The sequence below is a fragment of the Barbus barbus genome (assembly GCF_936440315.1).
Source record: "Barbus barbus genome assembly, chromosome: 13".
In the NCBI taxonomy this organism is placed as follows: domain Eukaryota; kingdom Metazoa; phylum Chordata; class Actinopteri; order Cypriniformes; family Cyprinidae; genus Barbus; species Barbus barbus.
In genome coordinates, this window is record NC_136741.1 from 28,133,019 (window position 1) to 28,147,290 (window position 14,272).

General features: G+C 37.6%; 1 protein-coding gene across 1 annotated transcript in view; it reads right to left on the reverse strand.

Moving 5' to 3' along the window:
- The window catches only part of LOC306878833 (receptor-type tyrosine-protein phosphatase T-like), a gene marked incomplete at both ends in the record, with an annotated part of 257,633 nt that overhangs the window by 26,648 nt on the left and 216,713 nt on the right, over positions 1-14,272 (reverse strand). Inside the window, 4 exons of the mRNA XM_079431392.1 lie at positions 731-847; positions 1,605-1,702; positions 3,381-3,417; positions 8,076-8,161. Of these exons, the coding sequence (XP_079287518.1) occupies positions 731-847; positions 1,605-1,702; positions 3,381-3,417; positions 8,076-8,161 (338 nt within the window). The remainder of the gene's footprint in view (positions 1-730; positions 848-1,604; positions 1,703-3,380; positions 3,418-8,075; positions 8,162-14,272) is intronic.

Sequence of the window (14,272 nt, forward strand, 5' to 3'; positions counted from 1 at the left end):
TGCTCTCCCCCTCAAATACGACTCCCAAACACTAATTTCTCCCACTATCAAAGCTTCCCTACATCTGTTCTGTTTGGATTACAACACTCAACAACAAAACTTTACCCGCTCCTAAGAGCTTTCTCTGTGATTCGCTTTCGTTGCAAAATATTGTCTGTTGGCTTATGTTAAGATCTCGTAAAGTTTGTTTGTTAGAACATTGTGGTTATGTTTTTTAATTTATGCAGATCTGACGTCAAGCTGTTCCTGTATGATAAGAATAATAAAACTGATTGAGTAAGAGATGCATTATGGGCTTAAACTCAAGCTGATGGTTCATATGGTATGGATGAACATGAGACTAGATGAAGAGGTGCATGCAGAGGGTGCTGAAAATTGTATTTTTTAAATAAATGTAAAAAGAATTAAAAAATAATATATATAATTATGTATATATGTATTATATATGTATATATAAATATGTATACATGTATTATACGTATGCATTTTTTTAATTTTTTACATTTATTTGATTGTTTTATTTTTTTAACATTCTTTTTTATTTTCTATAAATATTCTTAAATTGTATATTAAACATTTAATTACATATAGGCATATTACATGAAAATTCCATTTTAGAATCATTTGTATCTAAACTGATAAGAGGAAATTGAGAATACCTGAGCAATGAAAGTGAAACCACTGAGAAACCTGAAATATTTAATTTGAGTGGAGGAGGATGGGTTTTTACCTTCTGAACAGTAAAGGTCCTGATCACATATTCTGCAAGAGGCTCCGTTTCAATCAGCGTCACTTTGATGTCTCCGTACACCTCGGTCTCGTCAGGCCAATACCGGACGCATTTCACCTTTATGGACACATAGGATCCCACACGTACACATTATTACACAACATCTGCATCTTAATTTGTCTGGGTATAACTCTATTTTACAGCAAGGTCTAAGTCAAATAGGCATTTGCAGAAACAGTATTATTAAACAAGTCCCTGATGACATTTTGAAAACAGAGCAGTGTAATTGGCCACCTGTCAGACAGGATGTTATCTCTGAATGAACGACCCCTGTGGTCCGAGTTCACTGGAGCCAATCATTGAACACCACTCAATTACACTCAACGTGACATCAAACGGCTCTCGTTGGGGATGTTGTGAAGGACTTGTGCACCTAATTGTGCTCGATTTTAGGATGTCCTCCAAAAGGCTTGACTCACTCGCTTAAAGTTTCCCTTGTATATAAAGAACCTTTTGTGGAATGGAATGGTTCCATGGATGTTAAAGGTTTTTCATGGAACCATCAATGCCAATAAAGAACCTTTATGTTGTTGGTGCATCCAAGATGTGTACGGGAATGGAACCCACGACCTTGATGTTGCTTGCTATGCTCTATTCCTTGAGATACAGAAACATATTGCACATTTGCATGGATTTCTTGCTAGATGTTACTTCCAAAAGCATTGCACAAGCACCCACCTCACAGCTTTATATATACACTCCGTTTAACCGTGAGACCGTAATTAAATGTGTAGCAATTGGAGGAGTGCTTCGTAAATAACATTCTTAATCCTGTGATATTTATTAAGTAAAGAGTTAATTACAAGAAACCTACCCTGCCCACTTCCACCAGGTTGGTTACCATGACGATACTGGCAGAATTCTCTTGCCAAATCATCCTCCAGAAATCCCTCACGGTTTCCTGCATGGGGCCTACAGGAGAGGAGGAGGGACAAATTTAGAAGATCATGCAATACTCACAAAACAACTAGAAATAAGATGGATTCACAGGCAGTCCCTGAGGGAAAGAGCATCGCAGACCAGCATAAATGCCCACATTAGTGCATGCTAGTATGCAAGCAAGTATTATAGGTCGGTTTTTCGTCTGAAGATGGTTAACCAATCTAAAGTACTTAGTATTGTAACTTTACTGTTTATTTTTTATTAATTACTATTATTTTTATTTTGCACTAATAATATTATTGCAGTTCCTTATTTTGTCTAAAAAGTGAAAATGTGGCCTATAAAAACTCAAGTGGAAAGATATTTTGGCTTGTTTGGCCAAAAATGAAAATTTGCTGAAAACTGGTCTCAGGTCATCCAAGATGTAGTATGAGTTTGTTTCTTCATCGGAACAGATTTGGAGAAATGTAGCATTACATCACTTGCTCACCAACAGATCCTATGCAGTGAATGGGTGCCGTCAGAATGAGAGTCCAAAACAGCTGATAAAAACATCACAATAATCCACAAGTAATTGCAGATTATACTGTTCTGATGAAGAAACAAACTCATCTACATCTTGAATGACCTATGGGTGAGTACATTTTCAGCAAATGTTCTTTTTTGGGTCAACTAATCCTTTTAACTGTTCACTTATGGTGTGAGTTGGTTCTTGCAAAAGAGTAAACCCATGTGTGAACATCTAAATTTCCCCCCAAATCATTAATCTTAAAAATATGTATTAAAAGTAAGTCATTTTCATTTTTTTTCTATGCTTACGTACAAACTGCAGTAAAGTGATAACTAAACTAGTTAACTACATTAACAACTGCTAAAACAGCTAACTACACTGAGACTATTTAAGGGAGTGATATCTTTTTGAAAATTAAATATTACAAATTGAACTATTTCTAGCAGTGATATTTAGCAGTGCTTACTTTGCATAAACACAAACAGGATTTCAATTAGGGTGACATGCAACTTAATTTACCAACATTTTTACACTAAATACAACCAATAAAGCTAAAACAACCTAATTTATAAATCGGAAGCCTATGAAGTGCAAATTGAATTCGCTAGGCTATAAAGCTGCATGCACAAACAATGTGACTCAGCATATCACGCAGATGCATGCTGGAAACGAGAAAAGCTTTTATTTAGCATTCAAAAGCCAACATTAAGTTTAGATATTATAATTAATCATACATATAATTTTGCATATAGTGACAGATGGGGGAGACGGGGAAGTCGTGGCCTAATGGTTAGAGAGTCGGACTCGTAATCGAAAGGTTGCGAGTTCGAGCCCCCGGCCGGCAGGGATTGTAGGTGGGGGGAGGGAATGTCCAGCGCTCTCTCCACCCTCAATACCACGACTGAGGTGCCCTTGAGCAAGGCACCGAACCCCCAATTGCTCCCCGGGCGCTGCAGCATGGCTGCCCACTGCTCCGGGTGTGTGTTCACGGTGTGTGTGTGTGTGTGTGTGGATTTGTTCACTACTCACTGCTGTGTGTGTGCACTTGGATGGGTTAAACGCAGAGCACCAATTTCGAGTATGGGTCACCATACTTGACAATACGTCACGACTTTAGATGTGTAGATTGTGCTCATGTCAGAAGACTTGTCTTGGTTTTGCCGATGTTGTGCCTTTGTTATGTGTTTTGTTAATTACCTTGTGTGGCTATGTAGTGCCTTGGTCTGTGGTAGCCCTGGGAAACAGAATGAAAAAGGAAGATGAAAATTATTCAAATGAAACAAATTTTTATACCCGCACAAACCGCATGCAACAATGAACTTTCTTTAAAAAAACTTTGTTTGTATCCAATTCAGCACTCCATGAGACATTGTAATTTCACCTTACTGACGCCTTGGGTTCATTAGCATTTTAACCACTGTGAAACAAATTGGTGACCAATGTAGCCTTGCTCATGTCAGGCTTTAAAGCGCCACTGCGTTTTACGAGCGGGTATGTAGTACGACGGAGCCCATAATTGTTTTATTATCGAGAATGAGATTGGGTGGCCTGATTATAGCTGCCGCGGGGCGAGAAGCCTCGCGCTGAAGCATATCTGCACATGTTTACTTCCCATTTTGTAATGATCACAATCATATCGACTGTGTCATCATGGTGTTTAGATCAAGTTAGTGGATTTGGAGCAGCCAGGGAAGCACTTTCAATCGAGCTGTCGCTAGCTGTGGACATGGAGCATTTGCTCGAGTAATTTGCAGAAACTCAGAAGAGCGATTTAAGAGCAGAAATCCCTTGTATCCTTCATTCGTTGTAAGCAAGGCTCTCAGGAGCGTAGCACATAAATGTTGCATTAATCTATTAAACCCTTCTTTGACAGCAAAGAGTGAAGTTGTTCTGACATTTTAAGGTGGTTATGTAATACACAGACTTTAAAGGTCATAAATACTATGTTCAAACTTGCAGATCATTATTTCATTATCAGCATATGCAAAGCTTGTTGTAAGTTCAGTTAAAATTAAATAAGGAACATATCGAAATCTGAATAGATGTGAATATATACAGTTCAAAAAGATTTTTGAAAGAAGTCACTTGTGCTCATTAAAGGTGCCATAGAATGCATTGATGCAATATTTTAAATTGTTCTCTGATATCTACATAGAAGATATGTGGCTTAGGTAAGGCCAAAAATTTTCCAGAAACGGTTTTACATGTCCATTTACAATCCTAGGATTTGTCCCTAGAATGAAATGGTTTGTTATTACCTTATTGGGAAGGGTCATGAATAATAATATCGAGCTCTGCTCTGATTGGCTGTTTCACAGCACGGCTCATTTAATTGCTCACACAGCAAACAGATCTCTACTCTCCGGCGTGAACGATGGAAAGATTAGGCATCCAACCTTATATGTTTAAGCCTGTATGTGTAAGGTATGAACATGATCGCTGCGAGACGCTGGTGGAGTGAATGAGGCTTGAGAGAGAGTTCAGAGTTGTGAGTGAGGACATGGCCGCAGCAGCCTCTGTGTTGCCAGATCCAGCTGTTATAAACGTTTCTGGACTTGTCTTTTCACTCTTTTTGACACTTTAGAAAGTTAATAAAGTAGGATGTTGCAGTTTAGGGTCAGCGATATCTTTATCTTATCTTAATTGCAAAAGATTTGAAATCATTTCTTTTTTTTTTTTTATTTATCGTTTTTTTGTTTTGTTTTAATAGCAAAATCTGGCAACACTGCATCGATGATTTAGCTGTGCGGGTCTGGTTGGCCTAGAACCTGGGCTGGTATACGTTATGCAAATGTTGGGGGGTAAACATTAATGATCCCGACTGTAACGTCACAGTCGGTGTTATGTTGGGATTCGGCTCTTTTTCAGTGGTCTCTTGCACACACAAGATTTACATAAGGAGGAAACAATGGTGTTTGAGGCTCACTGTATGTCATTTCCATGTACAGAACTCTTTTTATTCAAGTATGTCAAGGTAAATACAGTTTTCCATTCTATGGCACCTTTAAGGTTACATTCATTTAATGAAAAATGCAATAAAAAAACTGTAAAATTATGAAATATTATCATACTTTAAAAATAATAGTTTTCTATTTGAATACATTTTAAACTGCAATTTATTCCTGTGATGCAAAGCTCATTAGAATATACTTATTTTCTGCTTAATAAATATTTATTATTATAAATGTTAAAAACAATTTTTGCTAAATAAAAAGTTCAAAAGAACAACATTTATTTGAAGCTGATTTTTTTTTTTTAACAATTTAATGATTAATGCATTTTTGATGAATAAACGTAATGAATTATTATTTTAATACATTTGAATAATCATTTGAATAAAACAATAAAGAACAATGAAAATGTAAAAAGATCATAATAATGAATTAAAGGGGTCACATGACGTTGCTAAAAAGAACATTATTTTGTGTATTTAATAATAATAATAATAATACGTTTTATTTATATAGCTCCTTTCCAGTGCTCAAGGACACTTCACAATGTACATTTAACAAAGAAGAGACAATTCAAGTAAGCATAGATGGATAACAATAAGTATAGATACAGTAAAGGAGCATTATATGGACAGGGCAACATACCGATAAAGAGTCAAGCATAACAAAAATACAAATACAAAGCAGAGCAGACTGAAGCGACAAAGCATGAAAAGAACAAGTTCATTAGACAAAGCATGGTATCAGTAATCAAAGGTATAGCATTCAGAAAACAAGTAAGTTTTGAGTAGTGATTTTTGGTGTAATGTAATGTGTTTATGCGGTTTAAGGTTGAAAAAATTATTTTCACATTACTTTGCACATACTGTACATTATTGTTGCTTCTCTATGCTCCACCTTAATGAAACGCGTCGATTTTTACAAAGCTCATCGTTCTGAGAACGGACATAATTACTGATTATAATGAATTATACCAGGGGTCGGCAAGTAAGTTTGGCATAAGGCCAAAAAAATAAAAATTTGTCACTAGATGGTGGGCCAGAACATAGTCAAAGGATAATTTAAGAAATTAATTGCTAAAACAAATGCAACTAGAATTGCCTGACAGACTGTTACAGTGTCTTTTGTAAGTGGTAGTGAGCTGTTACTCTGTGTTTAAATCCTGTAGTAGGACAGTCATTATCAAAAAGCCACATTTGTGGCGGTGTCCGGCAGAGCATGTGAGCGGAGTGGAGCAGCAACAATTTCCCCTCCGCGCTCCAAGCATTTAATAATCACTCCGCTCCAGCTCCGCTCCGGGTCCACCATTTCCCGCTCCCGCACCACTCCTCGCTCACTGATACCAGAAACACCGCTCTGCCTTTGCTCCTCGTCTAAAGTATTTCAGTATGTTTGAAATATCACAGTTCTGTTCATAACGTATATTAACAAATAAAATAACAGGAGAGTTTCAAAGTGGCTTATTGGAACACTAGTGTGCAAACTTTTTTTCCTACCACATGACAAGCTAATAACATGGTTGTCAGCTTTAAAAGGTATAATTGCTGCTTTTTGCAGTGCAAATCTTGTTTGTGATGAAAATAGTACGTTTTCGTCAGTTCTTTTACCTACGGATCGATGCATTTCTTACAGATTTCTGCTGATTCGAAATCGGATACAGAAGTAGCACTGAAAGATTCTAATTGTATTGAGAGAGCGATGGCGTGTGAATAAGTGTTTCAATTAGTGTAGCTACTTGTTTAAATCTTGCTTTCAACTGAAAATATTCAATATCTAAAAGGAACAAACAAATTCCTTGAGAACTATTAGCCTTCACATTCTTTCTGATTTGAGTGATCTTTCTCTATTCAAGCTAGCTAAATATATTTAACATGTGAATTCTTGCTGAATATGCAGTTATATTATGGGCCGTTGGCATGAACTGTGTTCGTGATGGAGCGGCAGTGGAGCGAGTGAAAACCACAACGCTCCGACTTTTAAAAAATCCGCACCTCCCTCCATTCAAAGTCAGACCGCTCCACTCCGCGCTCCGCTCCGCTCCCGTACTCTGATTGTGAGTAACTGTTGCTGTCATGACAAATCTATTTCAGAACCAGCCACTATCAAAATAATCTGGCTGCGGGCGCGGGCCAGATATTATTGCTGGCGGGCCAGTTTTGGCCACTGGCTTATATTGTCTTTTTACGCGGCGCGAAGTAACGCGACATTACCACGTCTGCATTTGTGATCGGAGAAATGACAAACAACAAGCACTACTCTACACTGCTCAAAATTCGCGTTTGAATCGTCAGTGGCAAATTCTTTAAATAAGAAAATGTACTTACAGGCTGTTAGTCAGAAGCATCAGACTGTCCTTGCATATTTGGAACTGCCCTACTTTATAGAAACAGCCTTTGTGCATAGCTGGCAAGCTACTCCCAGGTTCAGGAAATAGTCCTCCTTAAAATGCGCTGCACACACTCTAATATTTGAGTTGTACTGTTCTGGAACAGTGTTGTAAATACAACTTAACCACTGATTTCTAGTTGTGTCCTCTTTTGGAAGCCCAAACAAAGTACTTTCACTTTCACAACAAAACACATCCTCTCCATGACATGGTGCCGGCAGCAACAACAATACTACAGCGAGAATACAAGTTATGCCTTCTTTCATTGCGTATACGTTTGGGCGGTGTTATGCAAATCTTCCCACACCATGACGTAGACATGTGGGGGCGTGTTTGAATGAGCCGTTTTAGGAAGGCGTGGTTGAGTCTTAACCTTTATAAAGAATATCTCTTTGGTTTTGAGACTTTAGTCTTTGCAACTTCAGGGATCTTATCTATGCACAAACAACTTGTAACACTCCAAAGAGAAATTAAAAACTTGAAATAGCATCATATGACCCCTTTAATAAATATCATAGTAACATTATATATGTATGTATAATGTGTCATACTCACGTCTATGTAGTTGGCATTTATGTAGTCAGAGTGGGGGTCTCCCTCCAGCAGTTGCAGTCGGACACGAGTGTGATCGTCTGTGGGGTCAAATATTCACAGAAGAGCCGGTCTAAAGTTACACATACACTTTAAAGGGGAGCAAAACATGCATGAGCTGTCCAGGAAACACAAATGTACTGAACTGTACGCACCATGTCATTTACCCAAGCAGGAGTTGTGTGTGTTTGAAACAATCACTTTTGGACAGAGAAAACTGTCAAGCTCTACATACATTCCTACTAATTTTCAGATTTAAATCAGCTTTTTTTTTCTCCAGGGTCAACTATGATGTGCATTTGAATATATCACTTTAAAATATTAGGCACATTTGAATTCAAAAACAAAAACCAGTCTCTAATGAGTATGAGAACTATGCCAGCAATCTCCTTTAATAAAAGATAACACATTTAGTGTGATTTACCAATGGTGCTGATGAATTATGTGCTTTTTGAAAAGGCCTGCAACCTCAGAGTAACTTCCTGCATAAGGAAGACAATTACAATCATTTTTTAAATATCTATAATGATGGGGAACAGTTTTCAAAAAAGTTCTTGTTCCTAAGCAACTCAAGTCTGGGTGCCCCAAGTTCAGCGTTGCACTTTGGGAATTGACAACAAGAATCAGACCATTTTCCCATCCAACGAAATGGATGTACAGTTGACCAGTGATGTAATTAATGCAATTACTCCAACACTGCCAATCTTCATCTTGTCTTCGCTATAAACACTTGACCTGCTAATGTTTAGCTCAGGCACCACGTCTTTCCACCCTTGAAAGGTGAAGCTGCATGTCTTGGCAATTACAACGACACTTCTGGAAAAGGGCAAGAGGGTGGAAACGGAAAGAGAGGAGGGGTAAAGGAAATGTCTGACACTAGCTCCACAAACCCATGTGGCATTCTGCTTTGATCACATGGAGAATGCAAATGCGCCGTTGAGGTATGTCGACTCCAAACCAGCGGATGTTCTCTGATGGCAGGCAACTCCGCAGAATCCCTCCTGATTTCTCTCAGTCTTTCCGTTTTTTCGTTCTGAGGAGAAGCAGGTCTGTGTCTGGAGCTGCAAGCGGGTCGTGAAGGTTGTTTACTCTCAGACAGCCCCTCCTTCCTGTCCAAACTTGCTGCGTTTCTTATTCTGTCTGCTCAAAATTCACCAACTTATTATTTTTTTTTAACTTCAGACTTTTTTTATTTGCTCCTTCTCTCTCTTTTGCCTCAGAAACATCTCAGCTGTCTCTCGCCGGCGCTTTGGTCTGTCTGCTGACCTCTCTGCTCCCAGAAAGGGAACGTGCACGAGGGAAGCAGAAAAGAGGGAAATGGATGCGGAAAGAGAGCGAGAGAAAGAGACGGGGCTAATTAGACGCCACTGAGTCAGTTGTCATAACAGCAAGCGCTCGGCAGGGTTCTTCTCCGCAGTGAGGGGCCAGACACAAAGCTCTAATTGGGAGAGAATGACTGGACTGCAGACGAGTGCCGTGATGCATGGGTACAGTAGTTCTGAGTCAGCCTCCAAAACTATCCAGATGTCTGGATTATCACCTGTTTAGATGCGCATGAGAGGCGTTACAGTGACATGATGATGAGTAGGGATCTTAATTCTGCACTGTTTGCACCACAGACATGACTCAGTGATTCCTCACCTCATGCAGTTATAAATGAGGAGAGGTGTGCTATTACTTTTTTAAGTGGTTAGAGTTACTTTTCTATGCTTAGACTGCTATATATATACATAAAAAAAATCTGGGGACATGAGCCATATGTAGGTTCTCTTGACTTGGGCCAATAAGCAATGACCCAGAACACTCTAGTAATCTGCACAGGCAGACACTATTCATTAAAAATCTACTTTAATCACATTTAAAAAAAAATATTGTTGATAACCAGTATGACTGCAGCTTTTTAACAAAAAGATTTAGTTTGTACACAATAGCATCCATATATTTTACATTATTCAAATGTAAATCTGGCACTGAAACATTACAGCAGAAAAGATGGCAAGAAGAGAACATACGGTTTGAATTGAAAAAACAAAGTTATAAAATTAGAGTGGCCAACTGAAATTGAATGAATGGCATAAAGAATTTTAATTATATAGAAGAAGCATCTGCAAACAAAATCTGCAATTTTCTGACCCATTTTTGCATTTAAGTGCCATAACATTCATTCATTTTTAAGTTGATCATAGTTTCCAAATAATTTCTAAGGCCATTGCATCTGTTATCGGCCTAATCGTGCTGATGCAATAATTGAACAACAACAACAAAGCACGACATGCAGCGTTAGGCTAAAATCTCAGACAATGGATTTCAGGTGCAGTGGTAACATTAAAAATCTCTTATTTTGCACCTCATAAAAGTAAACGAATCACAAAGAGAACAACTCGGTTCTTTTATGTGTTTAAAAGTACCGCACCCTAAAATGTCAGCAGTCTCTTAATCAGCACCCGTGTCCTCGCCGCTGCTCTTATATATAACCTCAGTGTATTGTCAGCTGGCCCCAGAGCATTATACACCTAAACAGCCTATTAAATCCCTGCTCTGCAGAAAAGAGGTTCCTGTGTCAAATGGGCCGAGTGCTGTCGCACACACCTCGTGGCGTGAGAGCGAAGCACTCTAATCCAGTTTAATCCATTTCCATCCGCTCTGGGATAAGACGCTTTGCTCATGAAGTCTACCTGAAAGGTTTTTGAAAGCAGCAGCAGTGTTTATGTGAACGCTTGAGCTTTGAGAGCTTGGTGTTAGGACAAGTGTCATCCTAATCTGAAAGGGATTCATTTCAGAAGGTTAATTTGCACCAACGGCAATAAAAAAGGATCTTTTTTGCCACATACACAAGGATTCTTATTAAAGAAATTAATTTCCATCTGTAATTCGCATTTTTGTAAGGAAGTGATCCTATTAGTTTATATAACTAGCTAAAGGATAGAAACAATTTGTTTCTCCTAGACAGTAATAATATTAAATAGTGACTTTTGCTGGCCTTTTCCACTTCTTGAATGTTTATTTCCTTGGATATCTCATAAAAGCTGTGCTTCTGCAATCAAAAGTGTAATTTCAAAATCAATTCAAACATTTCTTATCAAAATAAAAAAGTTGATGCTTGAATAAAGCATAACAGAGTTTTCTGAGCTATGAAACAGCATCCTCTAAATATTGATGATGCCTAAATCCACTAATCATTTTAATGTAAACGAGGTATGGTGTTTATTCTTGGTTAAGAGAAGCGAGAGCGTAATACACTACACGGCTCATGTGAATGCTAATACTCCAGCTTTGGTCAATACATCAGAGGAGGTTTTTTTTCCGCTAAGACTTCAAGGGAACCTGACGATTCTGGCAGAGCAACGTGAAGGGAATAAATGTCAGAATTTGAGGAGCTCAGAGAGAAGAAATGAGAAGGTGTCTTCATCCAGACACACGGATCCATGCATGCAGAGCACTTAAAAGAGCAAGACATGCTCTCCTCTGTGTTTGGACTAATGAAGATGAACAACCTGGACATTTATTATTCAGCAGGTGCCTTACCTTGCATATTTTAACCTCAGATCCACAAAGGCATTGATACTAACTGGTTAAAATGAGTGACGGTTTGGATAATGAGCCGATGTGTGCTGGTTATCCGTTGGGGGTTTCATCCCTCTTCATGGGTGATTGTGTGATGTTGGTGTTCGCTACATGAATTGCATCATGTGAGGGTTTTACTCAGTAACAGAACCGAATTCAGTTCATACAACATAAAGGAAAATTTCCTCTGTTCTACAAGTCGAGTTAATAAATGAAGTGACAACAAAAAGGAACTTTGGGGTCTGAACATCATTGGATCCTGTAACACTAAGACATTTTCATGACCTCATTATTGCCAAACAACTAAGTCAACACTGCATGTATCCTTTGTAGACTTTTGTAGAGTACTTCTATTTATTTCACTAAGAAAACTGCTCCATCTTATTATTTGGATGTTTTTTTTTGTTGTTGTTGTTTTTTTGCTCATGAGAATAATGAAGATATTTTTACCAATAAAAACAGAAGCACAGAGTAACACTTAAATTAAAATGAAAATTTAATATATATAAATATACAGAAATAAAAGCTGATTAAAACATTAATAATAATAAAAATGGTTGGAACAGAATTGTGATGCCAGTGATGCCTTAACTGAGTTTTTGTTTTTATTTTCTTCTGAAAATCTGAGATTCATCTACCAAAGAATGTTCATAACTTTTATAAATTCATCAAATTCCTGTAAAAATACTTTTGATGCAATTTCAGGTAAGTACAGATCTGCAATCTTGTTTGCTTTTCCAAAGTCCTCTTTTAACAATCCATTACCAACCTTCCGCTTTTCCGCTCTTTCTGTTGTGTTCTCTGTGATGTCATTGTCCTCTGCTTTAGGATCAGACCCTTATGCTGTGCCAATAACAGTTTATTTTGGGTGTAGGGTCTCGTGAATTATAGATGACCATATGGGCTTGAATGGCTGACATTGCCTGCTGAAACACTGAAGGGATGAGCGGGACCGGACAGATGTCTCTAATTGAAACGGCTTTCCTCGTCTCCCATAAATTGTCAAAGTTAATCAAGGGATGCACGGCCAATTTTGTTTGTGGGTTAATTTTTTTCTTGGCTCAGTTTGTAAGACATCGGTCCAATTTGGGGTGGTTAAACATGCATTCACATAATGAAATGCTTCACAAAGCAACGTCCTCCTTTTGGCTGGTAGACTTGAGACTTTTCAGTTACTTAAAAACCCATTACCCAAGTCCAAAGTTCCCAAGTTTGCACTGCTCTTCTAGTCAACATAAGAATGTAACAAATTACTATATAGGCTAAAGTCACAGTTACAAGCGAAGCAGCACCCTAGGCACCTGGTGTTAAATAAAGCCATCTCCCTTATCTCCATTTTTCACTATTTTTCCACAAAAATGATCCGTTGTACTGATGAACAGCCTGATGGACAGTTTTCATTAGCAACTTGTATAATTAAATGGGTTTAACTAATAGCAAATTCATCATAATACCCGCTGGCCATCAGCAACTGACAGGTTATTTCATTTGGCCCAATGTTTCATCTCATTTTAAGAGCACCGTAACAGTGACAGCTGAATGTTGTAGAAGAAATATAATGAAAACAATCAGATATCATTTAATGGTGCTATATTAGCAAAATAATTACCAACATTTATCATGGTACTCCCATGGCAGTTCCATAATGTTTTGACATCTTCAAAACTATTCTTTGAAATACCTCGGTGTACAATGTTCATTGTATGGAAAAACTATGGTACTTTAAGATATACTGAAATTCATGTACCATGGTATTTAAATGTACCAGTGTATAGTGCAATGGTAGATTTTGGTACTTTTTTTAATGAAGTGGTTGAGTACTCTGCAATACAGTGGATTTTCAATGTGATCTTACCTTAAAGGAACTTGTAAACCATACATGAATATGCTAAAGCAGTGCTTCTCAAAGTCCGAATTCGGACCCGCGTCCATTTTGTATTTCAAGAGCAGCGCTAATTATATTTCCTTTGATAAACGCATGTTAAACTTATAAATCATTTGTTTCGTTTTTAAATGTCTTTTTGGAGATGGTCCGAAATGAAAGCGAAGGCGAGATATTGAAACTTTTCCTTCATGACAATTGTTGTCATTACATCCAGTAAGCGTATGACGTTTGATAATCGGGCGACATTTCACTGCTGAAATGCATGAGTATTGTTTTAAAATTATTATTATTATTGTTATCACTTAGATTATGGCCATTTGACTTATAACAGTGTCCAGTGTTTCCCATACATTGATTTATTTGTGGCAATATCAAAACTGCTGCCACAAATAGATTTTCCAAAAGGCTTATAGGCCTACTTGGCTGAATAAACTGTGCACTGCACGTTTCAAAATTGAAATGCTGCGCTGGTGTTACATGAATATATCTTTGAAAAGAACGTCTTCGGAAAAGCTTCAATGTCATTTTAATTTCGTGTTTCATGTAATGCCTGATGAAGTGGCAAAACTGCCTCATTGCATAGAATACAAATTGAAATTACTCAAATCTCAGCAAAGAACATTATTTGAAAGATGTTCATTTAGATTTGTTGGTAAAAATAAACAGTTAATATGTATTATTTGTAAAAGCAATATGAACACATTTTTTATTA